The following is a 14,236-nucleotide window of genomic DNA, read 5'->3' as shown; positions in this document are numbered from 1 at the left end:
GCTCATTGTACGCTTGCGCCGCATCTATCTCTCTTCCACTCGACTGTTTAAAAGTGAAGTGAAAAGTTAATGTGGTTTTCGTTGCTTATTACAACAACAATTTCGGCAATGAAGGTTATTTATTCTTGCATTTTAAAAATCTGATTACGAGTATAATTTCAAGTTTTTATTCTTTTATTATTAAAATAAAAATGATTCAATTTTATTAATAAAAGTATGCAATCATTTCATCAACGTTTTTTTATGATGTCACGTTTAACTATCGTCCGTAAACCGACATTACAGACAACCAATTTTTTTTAAAGGCACAAGCTGGCACGCGTATCCCACCTCATGCGTGCCACGGTACTGCCTTTCCCGTCGTACGCCACTGTTGTGTCTCGTCACCGAGGCGAGCGCAAAGGGAATCGAGGGAACTTCCTGCTGGATCTATTGGCTTCAATGGCAGTCCACACACACACACTCTAGACAAGCCGCCATGCCTGATGACCTCCCAACATCCGACGTGCCCGCTGACGGATGCGCCCCGCATCCGGGCCGTCATCAGGTTCCCGGCGCACGCGTCGATGCGCTTCGGTCGTCGGTCGTCCGTCTGACGAGCAGGCCCGTACGGCCGGGAGCGTCCGGTCCGATCCGACACAGGGACGCTGTTGTCGCCCAACACGAGCGCACTGGCGCACGAAGCCGCTCGAGGGATCGTTCCGCTACCTTCCGCGAGCGCGATTAAGGAGTGCTATCGTAAATCATTTTGCGTCCATAATTTTGTTAATCTGTTAATTATTTCAAACAAATTCGTAATATTACTTACTACCATTATATTTTTAATGAGGAAAAAAAATAGAAACATATTTATTTAAATGTTGTTATAAACCTTTTATTTGTGTCAACTACAGCATTAACTAAAAGCATGTAATCGTGTTGTTTGAAGCCTTTAAAATTTATTACTCAATATCTTTGTATTTTTAAAAATAAATCAGTGAAAATTGGAAAACACAGGTTTGTATGATTAAAGGAAAAAAAAACAATTTTTATTGATTTATTAAGATATACAAAAAATTAAATGATACATGACAAAGGCTACACACAAACAGTTAATACATAACTGTTTTCAACATGATTTTATTGTTTTAGTTCGTGAGAAGGTTGACATTACATTAGTGTTCATGAAATTTGAAAATAATTTGATAAACAATTAACAAAATATTTATTATGATTTTTTTTTAAGATTTGAATAAATCATGATTTTATTTAAACACAATCATTAAGGATACCACCCCTTAAGGTGAATTAACAGCAGCCTTTCACTTGCGTTATTTTGTTGCTAGTAAAATAAAGAACCCACGCACTAAATTTCACAATACCAATACATATCCGAATTACGTTCTCTCAGCTCATGTGCGTATTACCTAAAAGTAAACTCTTCTACTTGAAGTAAGTATTTATTGAAAGATAAATTAACTCGCCTATCTTAAATGAGGCATGTATTCTCCGCCTACAGAATAAGTGGTATTATATTCTGTGTTTCAAGTAACGTAAAATCATTGGGTAAGTTTTTCCGGAAGAAAATTTATGTTGCCTTTCAGTTCGTGCAATTGAAATATAAAAAAGCTACTTTCTTTGCAGACGGCGAGTATTGTTAAAATAAAAGTAATGCTGCCGAAACTTACTTTGAATTGTAAGAAAAAATTATATAGTAATTACAATAATAAGTTTTTATACTTGCCACCAACAGATTTATAGGAACGTATTTTGTGTACACGTATACAAAAAAATATTAATACATTCGTTTCGTATTTTGATATGATTTTATGGGTATATTTAATTATTTTTATACCACATAAAGATAAGCTACAATGACAAGGTATACTTGAACTGTCAAATATTTTATAAAATTGCTCCAATGTAAAAACAGGGAAAATAATTTTTGTGTTCGTCAATATGAATAAACACAAATTTTGTAAGAATAAGCAATTGTTAACCAATATGGGAAAATTATTTTGTAATAATTGCCAGTTAAATTGTAAAAAGAAAATCTGTATAAGTAGGTAATTTATATTATTTAATGCATATATTATCTTGATAAAAAAGTTGAATTAAAAATTGTTTATATTTTGTATTTTAAATAAACAAACATTTCTTATTAAGTTAACAGTCACGTTATACTTAATTAATGAAAATATTTATCCAAAATTGAAATTGAAAATAACCCAATCCTCCATAAGTAACCATTTTCTCCGTCTTTATTGGCAATATGACTAAAATACATATTCAGGAATTCAAAAGAGAAATATCTTTAATTTTTATCAAAAAAATATTGTTCATACGTAACCTGAAAGTTAATTTTCCTCGATTTCTTAGGATTATTTAAGTCATAAAATTATTAATAAATAGAGCCACTTCATTTAAAAACCTATTATATTATTTCACAAAATTTTTAGAAGAATTTATAGGCTTAAAAGTTATGTATATATTCTTAATGATAGATGTAAAAAATATTGTTAATAAGAATATTCGAAGCAAAACTAGGGATTTTACATTTATCAGTAATACATTAACTACTCAGAATCAATATTTACATGTTCAGTGAATTGGTAAACTGTATATCATGTTCATTTTATTTTCCGTATCATGCCCACGTCAGAGAATATCAACAGTATTACCGGTTTCACGCATGCGTTGATATTGATAACCTTCATGGCAATTTATGCGCGCTCAGAACTTATGCGCAAGGCATTTTTTTTCAAAATATATCAGTCAGTGTTTGCTTAACGCATAAATCTTGTAACAGCGAATCATGGAGTGAATTTTCAATGAGGCTTCCGATGTTGGAATTTGCTATTGTAATTTATGCCTGAACAGACGGTAGGTTTAGCTAAACACTTCCGCTAATAATTCAGTTCGGAAGTGGAAAGATAGGGGCCAGTTATATCAGTAAACGGAATTAGACGATTTCGATTAAATGTATGATTCAATTATACAAGAGTGCAACAAACTTTTGTAGCTCATGTAATTGGTTTTACAAAGACAGAAAGTTTTAATTTAATTGATCATCGGAAAACGTATTTTTTACATCTGGTTGTTCTTCCATCATTATAACTAAACATTTGTTCACGAAATATTTTCATATAATATCATGGGTGTAAACCGTCATGCAAGTGATAACAATTACACTTCTTGCGCACATTTTTTTCACTTATGATGTTACACTAAGTGAATGTATGTGAGAAATACTTCTGGCGGAACAACAAAAGCAAGCGGGTATGAAGATGAAATTTTAGATAAAGACCAAACAAAAGTAATGAAAAAAGAACGAAATAAACGAAGTGAGACAGAGTCCCAAATGACAGATTTGTTTTAAAGAAAATAAACCTTTTTAAACTGTCACCTAGCCACATCAATAAAATTAGTTTTGTTTGCAAACAAATTTGTTAGTGATTTTAGTAAAAAAAAAAGTAGCACAGTTAATTAAATTTTCTTTTCGGACACTTAGATTAAAAAAAATACATCAAGACATTATCATCAAAATAGTTTTGATTGTGGAATAGAATTTTGATCAACCACGACTCACGTTGAGATCCCAATCCGTTGGCCCCGTGCTTCCGTGATTGCGAGACGGAACTTTGTCTTTTGAAAAGCATCGGCGAGTTTCCCGAACGTGCTTATCCCATTTGCATATATTTCGTTTCGGCGCAGAATCACGACGCCCCCAAATGTCGTGGGACGTCGACGATTTCGAAGGATTTCCACCCGCAGGTCCGAAGCTTCCATTCGCTTTCCTGAAAGCCCTTCGGGAGGGGTGAAAAGGGGGGGGGGTAGGTTTTCGGAAGTTCGGCGGCACACAGCCGGTGCCCTGGACACAGGTCCCGCCGTGGTGGTACTCTTGTTTTCGGGCTTGTACGCAAGCGGGGGTCGCGTTTGCATAAGAGGCCGCGTGGTTGTTTTCCGGCGGGGAACGGCCTCACCCTATACTAGCTGTTGAACAAGACCGGGAACCGTCCGTGTATGGTGCTTGGAGTGCGCTCTCTCGCAAATGCGTGTGTGTGAGAGAGAGAGAGAGAAGGAACAGTTGCGACTATGGTGCTACGAGTGAATCTACACGCGTGCGACCGCCTGCGTGCGGGTTCGGGAAGGGAGTGTTGTGTGGTCCGCGCTTGCGGCTTGTGTGCGCGTGTGCGTGTGTGTGTGTGTGGTGTGCGGTTGTGTTTTGTGAATAAATTCCTCTCCTTCCTCCCTGGACCGACTCGCACCCTCCCCCACCCGCCCCACTCGCCGCAAACAGAAAGGCCTGTCGCAGGTGTGGAACCCGGGTTACCGACAACTTTCCCAGCCACAGCGACCCGGTCGTATCTCTCGTTCCTCCCAGCTGCTGCGAGGGAATATTTTACCCCTTACGCCCGCCGACTCACAGTAGTCTTCGTTTGCAAAAAAAAAAATTAAAAAAAAAAAAATGTGAGTGCCTCGCCGCTACTGAATCGCAAAGTGTTACGCTGACAAGATAGAAAAAAAAACTTTCTGAACACAGGCACACTATATATATATAGAAGCAGGAAATATTTTCAAATTTATGTTACAAAACTTTTAACAAACACTTTTAGTTTTCAATACGTCTTCAATTGTGATCATAAATCGTTTACCTAACCTCCCATCAACAACTGAACGGGCAAATCGGATACATGTTTTTTCAAAATTAGAATTTTTTTTTTCGAGAAAAACAGAAAATTAAGCAATAAATAAGGTTTGTTAAAACTTATGCCCGTTAATATTTTTTACCTGAAGGTTGTTAAATCCACAAAATAACCGGATTTCTAATCATCAGTTGCGTGTTCTTCTCATTGTGTCATAAAAAGTACTTAATTCAATATCGAAACTAATGTTCGTAAACAATTGTAATTGTTAATGTACTATTTATTATTGAATACGGAAGTTTTGACAACTTAATAACTGTCTATTATCTAACAAGATATTTGCGTTAAAACTTTTGAAATGAACCATAAATTATAAATGAACTTAAAATATATCCTATATAATAAACTTTCTTTTGTAAAACATCATCAAGAACATTTTGTTTCTGCTGAAGTTATATACGGTAAAAAAAATACTGTGATAAAGTTATGTTTTATTACTTCACGTAAATGAATCTAAAATAACGTTTGTTTTCGAGTAATTTTGAAGCTTTTGACACTGTAGGAGAAAGGACTTTCAAACATATATATATATACGCTCATCACTGACTTACTGACTGTCTCACTGACTGACACTATAACGCCTTAATTTTGTTTTTATTTGCTTGCAGTGCAACATTTTCAATGCACTTTGCTAATCTTTTCCTACTAGCTTTGTTGTCAAGTCCGTGGCGCGAAGATAACATTCATGGGAGCATACCGTCATATTTTGACGAGGCCGATAGCTTCAGAATTTGTATTCAGTGATAAAGTAGTGGGCCGTGGCTTAGTTTGTATGTTTTGGCAACGTATATATTGGGCATCCAATTGCAAATGTGAATTTACCAAACACTATAGTGCCAATTTTCCAAAACTAATGATGGGAATAAATTTATCGGGAATAGATGTTAAGAGAGATTTGAATTGTAGCATGCTACAATTACCAAATTCCTATATGTTGTGAACGCTATTCAATCGAGCATTTTCATACGAGTCGCACTACTAGTATGGTTGCTATCCTGGTGTATATTGAATAGTATCCATATCAAGGAAGATTATTGAATGTCTAGAGACAATTAACACGCAATGTAGATTTTCCGGAGGTTCTTAATAAAAATCAATTTGTTGTCTAATTTTTGTATAGTCATTACATATTTTCACAATATTAAAATAAATTTTTTCATAAATATTTTGTTTTGTATTTTAAATTATATTAAAGTGCTTGTTATATTCATCAATTTTTTAACTGGCGTCTTAAGAGCGATACAACTAACTATTTTGAAATAGTGCCTGAGCAGATGATGAAATTCACCTATTAGAAAGCTTTTTTTGTGTTCAAAACTGTGACTGAACTTTTTAAAAATAGATTTTTCTCTAGAACCCAAATTTTTAAACAGCAAACGGTAATTTTCATCAGAAGTAATCACAACGCAATAAAGGCTCTTTGTTAATATTTGCATAACCTTTTAGCTTGTGGTTACTTTTAGGCTATATATAATATTTTAAGCAGCAAGATTAATATCATATTTCTCTATTTCAAAAATATTTATATGATTACAAACAAATATTACTTTTATTCATAAGAAAATATCACAGCACTAAAACTTCAGAAGAATCTCTTTATAATTACAACTAACTATAATTTTTAATACACCCAGAAAAGTATTTATAAAGTAGCCTTACCAATTATCCATGATAACTGTAGTATTATATTGTCTTAACAAGTGTATGTGTTTTCATAATTATTTTTATTTAATGCACAAAAGCCAGTTGGTTAGTATAAACTTATGTTTTGCCAAATATTTCTTTCTAAAAGATACAGTTAACTTATTTATGCTGCATACAGATATGGCCAAAGAGAACGGACCAATACTTTTATATCAGTGGTCAGCCATTCGCCAGATTACCATAACTCGTTTTCCAGTATTTATCAACATTCTGTGCACGTGTTATTTAAAGCGGACAGCAATTAAATCAGTAATGTGCACTCTATATTTCGTGACCAATGGTACCAATAGCTTCTTTTTGGAGCTTAATTGATGTCCAAGTATAATTATTGCAATTAACGTGTGGTTTAGATGTTCTCGTTTGGTCAAACAATCACGATATTTCTACACCACCCGGTAGGACTGTGTAGTACAGATGGCTGAACCATGAGTTGCCTTATCAGCGCAAACTACCGAGTTTCCATTCATGTGAACGAATAAAGGGACAACTTATGCTACTAAATTATGTACCATAAAAATTTATCGAAACATGCAAGACATATTTACCCTTATTTTGTAACTGATTTTACATTGATAAAAAATTTTGGACTCTTGATAACATAACTACTTAGGCTTCTAGCAAGAAATAGTATTTTGTATTCAGCAAAGTAATGGAACACACCTTTTTTTCAAATTAATCAGTAAAACTTTTTTGTAACAATAATTGTGATTCCCGTTTATATTATTAAATAGCAATTCCAAAGGAAAGTAATGTGTAAGATTTTGCCATCCTTAACTATTGTATAATATATATATTTTTAATTTAAATGCTAAAATTCAATGAAAAAATATATTTCTTTGGTTTACTTATACGCCGTTTTATGTTTGTGCTTCTTATTCTTAATTATAAGAATTATCTATTTTTAATATTATTTACTTATAATATTTAACGCGGTATGCAATAAATCAACTCAAATGTAGTTTTCCGTAACGGCGTCTTTTAGAGTTTAATCCTTACAATTATTTTAGTTATTTATGTTTATTTACGAAATGAAAATAAATTTTTATGTTATTATTATATATTTAGAAACTTTTAACCAGCTGTTTATTTTACTGACAGTAATGATGTTTTTTGGTTTTATTCGCCTCATGTTCCGATGAAACGTGTTTACAGGAATCCAAATGAGTACCAGAAACAGGAGGCTGTACTTCCCGTGTCTAAAGAACGCAACAGGTTCAGAAACATCTTCTGGGAAGAGTACGACAATGTACATCAGAAATATCTCGAGATAAGTAAGTAATTCATACACAAGAACCTTTGTTTCTTTACATATTAAAAATGATTTCAGTGGCTCCCGATACAGTAATAACTTAAATTTAATCAGTGGAAATTTGCAAAGCTATAACCCATATGAAGTAGCTTGGCTTCTGGGTTGTAGCCATGTCCTTGGCGAATAATTCACCGACGTTTTGGTCGAAATTGCAGTCGCAATCATCAGGAAGCAGTTACCTAGTAGTAACTGGTAGTAACTAGTAGTAACTAGTAAGGAACTGCTCCCTGATGATGACGACTGCAATGTAGACCGAAACGTCAGTGAATTATTCACCAAGGACACGGCTACAACCCAGAACCCAATCTACTTCAGACAATGGCCGCGAAAGCCTGCGAACATTATGAATACAACCCATATTATTAAAAAAAAATATTTATAACTGAGGGTATGTGTTTTTCGCCAAAAATATTTCGAGACTACATATATGTTGAAACACTGTAGCATCGTCAGTGTTCTGTGATTGGTTGAGCTCCTTAAAGGTGCATATCCACTGTTGGCACACGAATCACAGCCACTTCCTTAATGGTCTGGCCGAATAATGCAATGATTCTCTTTCAGATGGCTGTCAGTTGCAAGATGAAATATCTGGCTTGGGTGTATCTTATTTTAATCTAAAGAGTTTTGCGAATTTTTCACGCAAAAATTAATGTCCCATTGAATAACGTTTCAAACTCACATATTCTTGTAAGCTAGGCATTTAATGATTTACAACCGTTGTCATGAAAAACTACTAATGTATGTGGTAGGACTCGAATTCAGCCTCCAGTGCTCGCCATTACCCCACTGAAGCCTTCAGGAAAGAAGAAGTATTGTATTATAGCTTGAAGTGTGTCTGTCTTCGGTAAAGATCGCGGATACTGCGGATGACAAAGGCGTGTGTAAGTCGAAACGAATCTCCTGAAGTTTCTAAATTGGTTTTGGAACAGAAACCAAAATACAAACGTCGTAAAATTACCTTTCAATTGCGCCAATTTAGGCGGAAATTAAATTATACATAAATCGTTCATTTTAGCTTGCGTTTCTACCGTCAGAAGAATGCATTACGTAAACATTTTTTAAATCAAAAGTCATTTATCTCTAAATTTATGATTTCCAGTTTAACCATTAGGGAATATTACTATTAAACTTCTTTTTTTTTCGTTTTACATTACAAACAAATAAATGTGGGTCAATTCCTTTTTCAAGTAATATTTTTGTTTTAAATTCTTTATTTGGATATATTGTGATTCTTTAAGTTTTTTTTTTTTTAGATTTCCCCGTTAAATGTTAGTTGCATCAGAACTAACTCGTATTTTTACAATGTTTAACATATTTAATAATAATTTTTTAAAGCTTTATATTCTACCGTAAAAAAAATTAATCCCCAAGTATTTTCTGGTTATTTAAAACACATATGTGGTTAAAGCTTTTCTTACAATAAATATTATAAATATGTATAAATCTTGAAAGTAGTAGGCCTATTTTTCCAAATCAGTTTTATTTTAAATCGTTTATTTAATGTACCAAACACATTTCACGATTGAAATGTGTGGACTTGATGAACCGCGAACTTCTTTGCGCACGGCTTGAGCGTTCTCCGCCCGAGACTAGGCCTCCCTCGCAGCATCAGCCGCGTGCGGGGACTTCAAAGAGATCCCCGCGCAAACACTGTCTCGCGCGCCCCGAAAGCCCTTCGCAAGAGAAGGCGGGATGCAAATAATTTGTTGTCAAGACTCTTGCTTGAGCTCCGTCCCCGCTCTCTCGCGACGGACGGGACAATGTTTTCAGCGGCGGGGGTAAACACTACTAGACGGTCGTGGGGGAAATTGGGTGCAAGAGGGGGGTGGCTTTGCGAGTTCGGTGGCGTGCGGGCTGGAGGGAAAAGAGGATTTGTGGACTATTTCCCCACCCCCCAACCCCCACCACCACCCCCAACACAACTCTGCTCCTCACTGTGTGTGTATGTGTGTATGCGGGGCGCCTGTGCGCGCAGATTCACAACCTCCCAATTCCCTCCGCCTTACCCCCAACACTTGCCTCTTCTTCACCCACCCCCCTTCCCACACCCCCATTCGCCCGCAACTGTTCGCGACTTCGAGAAACGCCAGACAAGAACAGAAACGAGGTTGGGCGAAAGAGAAGAGCCATCTGTGCTAACAAAATCAATTCCTCAAACCCGTTTCCCCTGCGAGAGAAAATAGAAAGGGACGGGAAGATGTGAGGGGAAGAGTCTTTTAGGGGCGTGTTAAAAAAAAAATAAAGAAAGAAAGGTGGAGGGTTGTTTGGTAAGGGGGGGGGGGGGTGGGGGTCGAGGTGAGTGCGTCACATTGCCATTCTTCCACTTCCCCGTCCATTCCTTCACCCCTGGAGATATGACTGTAATTCCACACCCCACTGGTTTCCCCGCCGTTCCGAGCGAACGGACCCAACTGGCAGATCTCGTCGACTGACGTGGAATCCCGTCGCCCCTGCAAGTAGGCAACGCGGCGGGTGTGGAGAAACTCAGCTGGAGATAAAAGACAACTCTCTCTCTCCCTCTACATTCCAGTGCCAGGGCTTTGCCATTTGGGAGTGGAGATGGTAGGACCGGCCAGATCGGCTTCCACGTTCTGCCAGACAGCTGGCAGCTATTTGCTTCGTCATTACTTTCCCAGTTGGACCAGTAGCGACTGTCCGGGCTTCGATGTGGACACGGGAGACCGTTAAACGTATTTATAAAAGTTAAAAATTGTAAATGAATCATTTACGATATCCTCAAATCAATTAACATATCAAACAATTTAGATGCTAGCAATCAAATTAATGAGAAAAGTCATTAGGAAAGTTCCATAATCACAAAAAATATTGAAAAGAAAGTTGGCAAAAACTGCTAACCACATACGATAATAAGGCTACTTTAAGACAGAGCACGCGTGATTTGTAGCAAAATCATCAAAGAAATGACATAAGCCGAAAATAATTAACGCAAAATTATATAATATTTTAATAGATTATCAAAATAGCCCTATAAGGTCCTATATTAAAACCTGGTATGAGCAAAGTCTCAAATAATTAAAGCGATATTTTGTTTCAACCAAACTTTCACAAGGTTAAACATGTTTCAAAAAAATAATACTTGAACAAATTTTAGCCCACTAATTTATTTTTATACTTAATTTTCCTCGTAGATTTTCTGAACTTAAAGTTATATATTCCATATACTGTCAACCCAAGTTAAGGTTTTTCTTAAGAATCTAACGATATTTTGAACGAACGACAACACATAATTGTTACATTTTCTTAAGATAATAATGGAAACATTCTTAAATATTTTTAATATACATTTTGAGAAGTTTTTATAACGTTTGAAACATAAATAGATTATCAATTAGTGCAGGCAAAAATTATCAGCTTACCGTAATTATTGCAATGTATAATCAATTTTACTGAGTGGTTTTCTAAAAAATTGTATCACCATGGTGTGATCAACTTATTATTGGAAAAATTAACAACTGAGACTTGGTGCATTTGGTAGAATCTTAATTAATACAGTTTTTAAACCCACTTACAAAACAGTATTTTGTTCAACGACACAGCGTCGGCATGAAAAGAATCACGCAACATTGTCAGCTTCAAATTTAGAGTTTTAATTATTACCAATTACTCTTAAGAAGCCCCCAGCTTGTTCGCCAACTGCTGACCGAGATCCTGAAGTTAACGCGACATTTATAAACCGCTCGAGATTACTTAAAAACGGCCTAGTTACGGTTAGCCTTTATAACAGCCATTGCACTTGTCTATACAAGTTTCGATACAATGTTTCGTGTTAAACGCCAATTTTACAGTGATAAAAGTTAAGAACGGGTGTTTTCACGTACTTTTTAAGTATTGAAAATACTAAAAAATTGTACTTGTAAGTGGTACAGGAAAAGTCCTGAAAATCACTTTATCTTAAATATTACAGAATAAAATTATAGGGTCACCTCTTACGGTCCTACATAGGTGCGTTGCCGACGTGTAGACTACACGCCAATTCAGTGACTGGCGCGTAGAGGCGAAGAAGCGTGTAATGTGCTAGCCAGTGTCGCCCTTAGCGCCCCTGCCCTTTGGGAGTTCATGCGTCCAGCCAGGCGATCGCCTTTCAACACTTTTATTCAAAAAATCGTGCATGGTCCCCTCCACTTATATTTGTTAAGAATTTTCGTTACCCTAGATATCTTTATTTTTCCATTCCAATATGACTGTGTTTTTATACAGCTATATTTCTACCAGGTGTAACTTTTTTGACCCCTGAAATTTCTTTTACGGGTATTTCTTCATGTATGTTAGGAAAGTGTTTCAGCATAAGGCTTCTGTCTTGCAATTATTAGCTTTGCTGTCTCTTTTAAGCCACGATGCAGCACATAATGAACCTTTTCGGTTCGCACAAGCCGTTGACGTGCCTTCGGCTTTTGATTATTTCTGTCCTTTTCAGGAACAAAAAAAACACATCTTATCACACAACTGTCAGTTATACTATAGATTAAAAACTTGGTTTTCTATTTCAGGCATAAAGCTACACATTTTAACCCCATTTAGGTATTACGAATTGTCATCATAAATATGGATGTTGACATTATTGTCAACTTCAGGCACAACTTACTACTTCTTGTCCAATTACTGCTTCTATAGATTTTGCTTTATACTTCGTTGTCTATTTCTGGCTTGAAGTTAGGACAAAATACCTCTTCAGTTCCTGACAGCTGTTTTGTTTAAACTCGAATAAAGACTATTTTGTCAATTTCAGGCATGAATAAACATTTTTGTAGCTTAAATGTTTTCGTAAACATGGATTTACAAATTTTTTTTGTCAATTGATGCGTTGAGCTGTACTTGAAATGTCCATTAACCCTTTCAGTCTTTTCGTCCGCGTAAGTGGTATAAAGAATGACGTTTTTAAACAACTGTTTGTGCAACAATGGTTGTAACAGCTGTTTTTTCAGGCAGAAGAATAATTGCTTTAAATAACTGTTTGTGTTACAATGGCTGAACTTAGCTGTTTTTTCAGGCAAAAGAATAATTGCTTTAAATAACTGTTTGTGTTACAATGGCTGTACTTATCTATTTCACGCATAAAATATTTGGTTTAAATAACTGTTTGTGTTACAATGGCTGAACTTAACTGTTTTTTTCAGGAAGAAGAATAATTGCTTTAAATAACTGTTTGTGTTACAACGGCTGTACTTAGCTGTCCATTTCAGGCATAAGAATAATTGGTTTAAATAACTGTATGTGTTACAACGGCTGTACTTAGCTGTCTATGTGAAGCATGAAAAATAACTGTTCGTGCTACACTGGCTGTCTGTTCCAGGCATGAAGCCGCGCATGAAGAACCACTTCCGCTCGCACCAGCTGTCCGTGTGGCTGCGGCTGATCCCGGAGCTGCACCGCGCCGGCATGGAGGACACGGCGCCGCGCCACAACCTGTTCCGCAACCACAACGACGCCGACCTGTACGACGGCGTCGTGCGCGCCGACCCCCTGTCGCGCGCCTTCCCCGCCGCAGAGGCCGGCCCCAGCTCGCCCGCGGCGCCGCGCGGCAACTACTCTGACGGCCCCACGGCCGAGCCCTCGGCGGCTACCACGACCTGCGTGCCCCTGCTGCCGCGCGGGCAGTCGCCGTCCACGCACCAGCTCCAGCACGGCAACGACACGCTGGCGGGGCTGGAGGCCGCCGGCTACGCCGCCTACTCCACGGCGCTCAGCGTCACCATCGCCATCGGCTGCTCGCTGCTCGTGCTCAACGTGCTCATCTTCGCCGGCGTGTACTACCAGCGCGACAAGACGCGGCTGGAGGTGAAGACCCTGCAGCAGCAGCAGCAGCAGCAGCAGGCGGGCAAGCCGCGGACGACCTCGCAGTACGTGGTGGACGTCGACGGAGACCCTTCCCCCGCGGAGACGGGCCCAGCCCCAGGGAAGAAGGGCAGCCACCAACACCCTCTGGCGAGCCTCCTGAAGGCGCCGCCGCCGTCGCCGAGCGCGCTGCAGCCGCAGAAGTGCCCCAACAACGTGGCCCCGTCGCCGCCCAACGGCTCGGTGGCCTTCCACGTGCCGCTGCCGCAGCCGCCGCCTCCCCCGCGCGGCAAGAGCCCCGCCGAGTCGCAGCCCCTGCTGCCGGCGGGCAAGGGCGCGCTCAAGGTGCCCGCCGCGGCGATGGACGAGATGCGGGTCTGATCCCCCCCGACCGCGACCCCAGTGCGTCGTCGACTCTTCATCCTCCAGCATTCCTTCCCCGGGTTCTTTTCCTAAATACCTACTTCTGGCCGCTCAAGAGGAACATATACGTCACCAAAGACATCGGTAGCTACAAACAAGAAGAATAAAAACTGAAGTAGTTTGTCTTCTGGGTTGTAGCCGTGTCCTTTGGCGAATAATTCACCGACGTTTCGGTCGACATTGCAGTCGCCATCATCAGGGAGCAGTTACAGGCGACTGCAATGTCGACCGAAAAATTGGTGAATTATTCGCCAAAGGACACGGCTACAACCCAGAAGCCAAACTACTTCAGACAACGGCCGTGAAAGCCTGCGAACATTAT

At 38.3% G+C, this 14,236-nt stretch overlaps 1 protein-coding gene across 1 annotated transcript in view; it reads left to right on the top strand.

Moving 5' to 3' along the window:
- LOC134532389 (neuroligin-4, X-linked-like) overlaps positions 1–14,035 on the top strand; it is a 222,089-nt gene extending 208,054 nt beyond the window's left edge. Inside the window, exons 7-8 of the mRNA XM_063368824.1 lie at positions 7,542–7,660; positions 13,010–14,035. Of these exons, the coding sequence (XP_063224894.1) occupies positions 7,542–7,660; positions 13,010–13,872 (982 nt within the window). The 3' untranslated portion in view covers positions 13,873–14,035. The remainder of the gene's footprint in view (positions 1–7,541; positions 7,661–13,009) is intronic.
- The last annotated feature ends 201 nt before the right edge of the window (positions 14,036–14,236 follow it).

This window comes from Bacillus rossius, chromosome 5, assembly GCF_032445375.1.
Source record: "Bacillus rossius redtenbacheri isolate Brsri chromosome 5, Brsri_v3, whole genome shotgun sequence".
In the NCBI taxonomy this organism is placed as follows: Eukaryota; Metazoa; Arthropoda; class Insecta; order Phasmatodea; family Bacillidae; genus Bacillus; species Bacillus rossius.
Note: the sequence above shows the minus strand (reverse complement) of the source record. Positions and strands in the feature narration are given on the sequence as shown.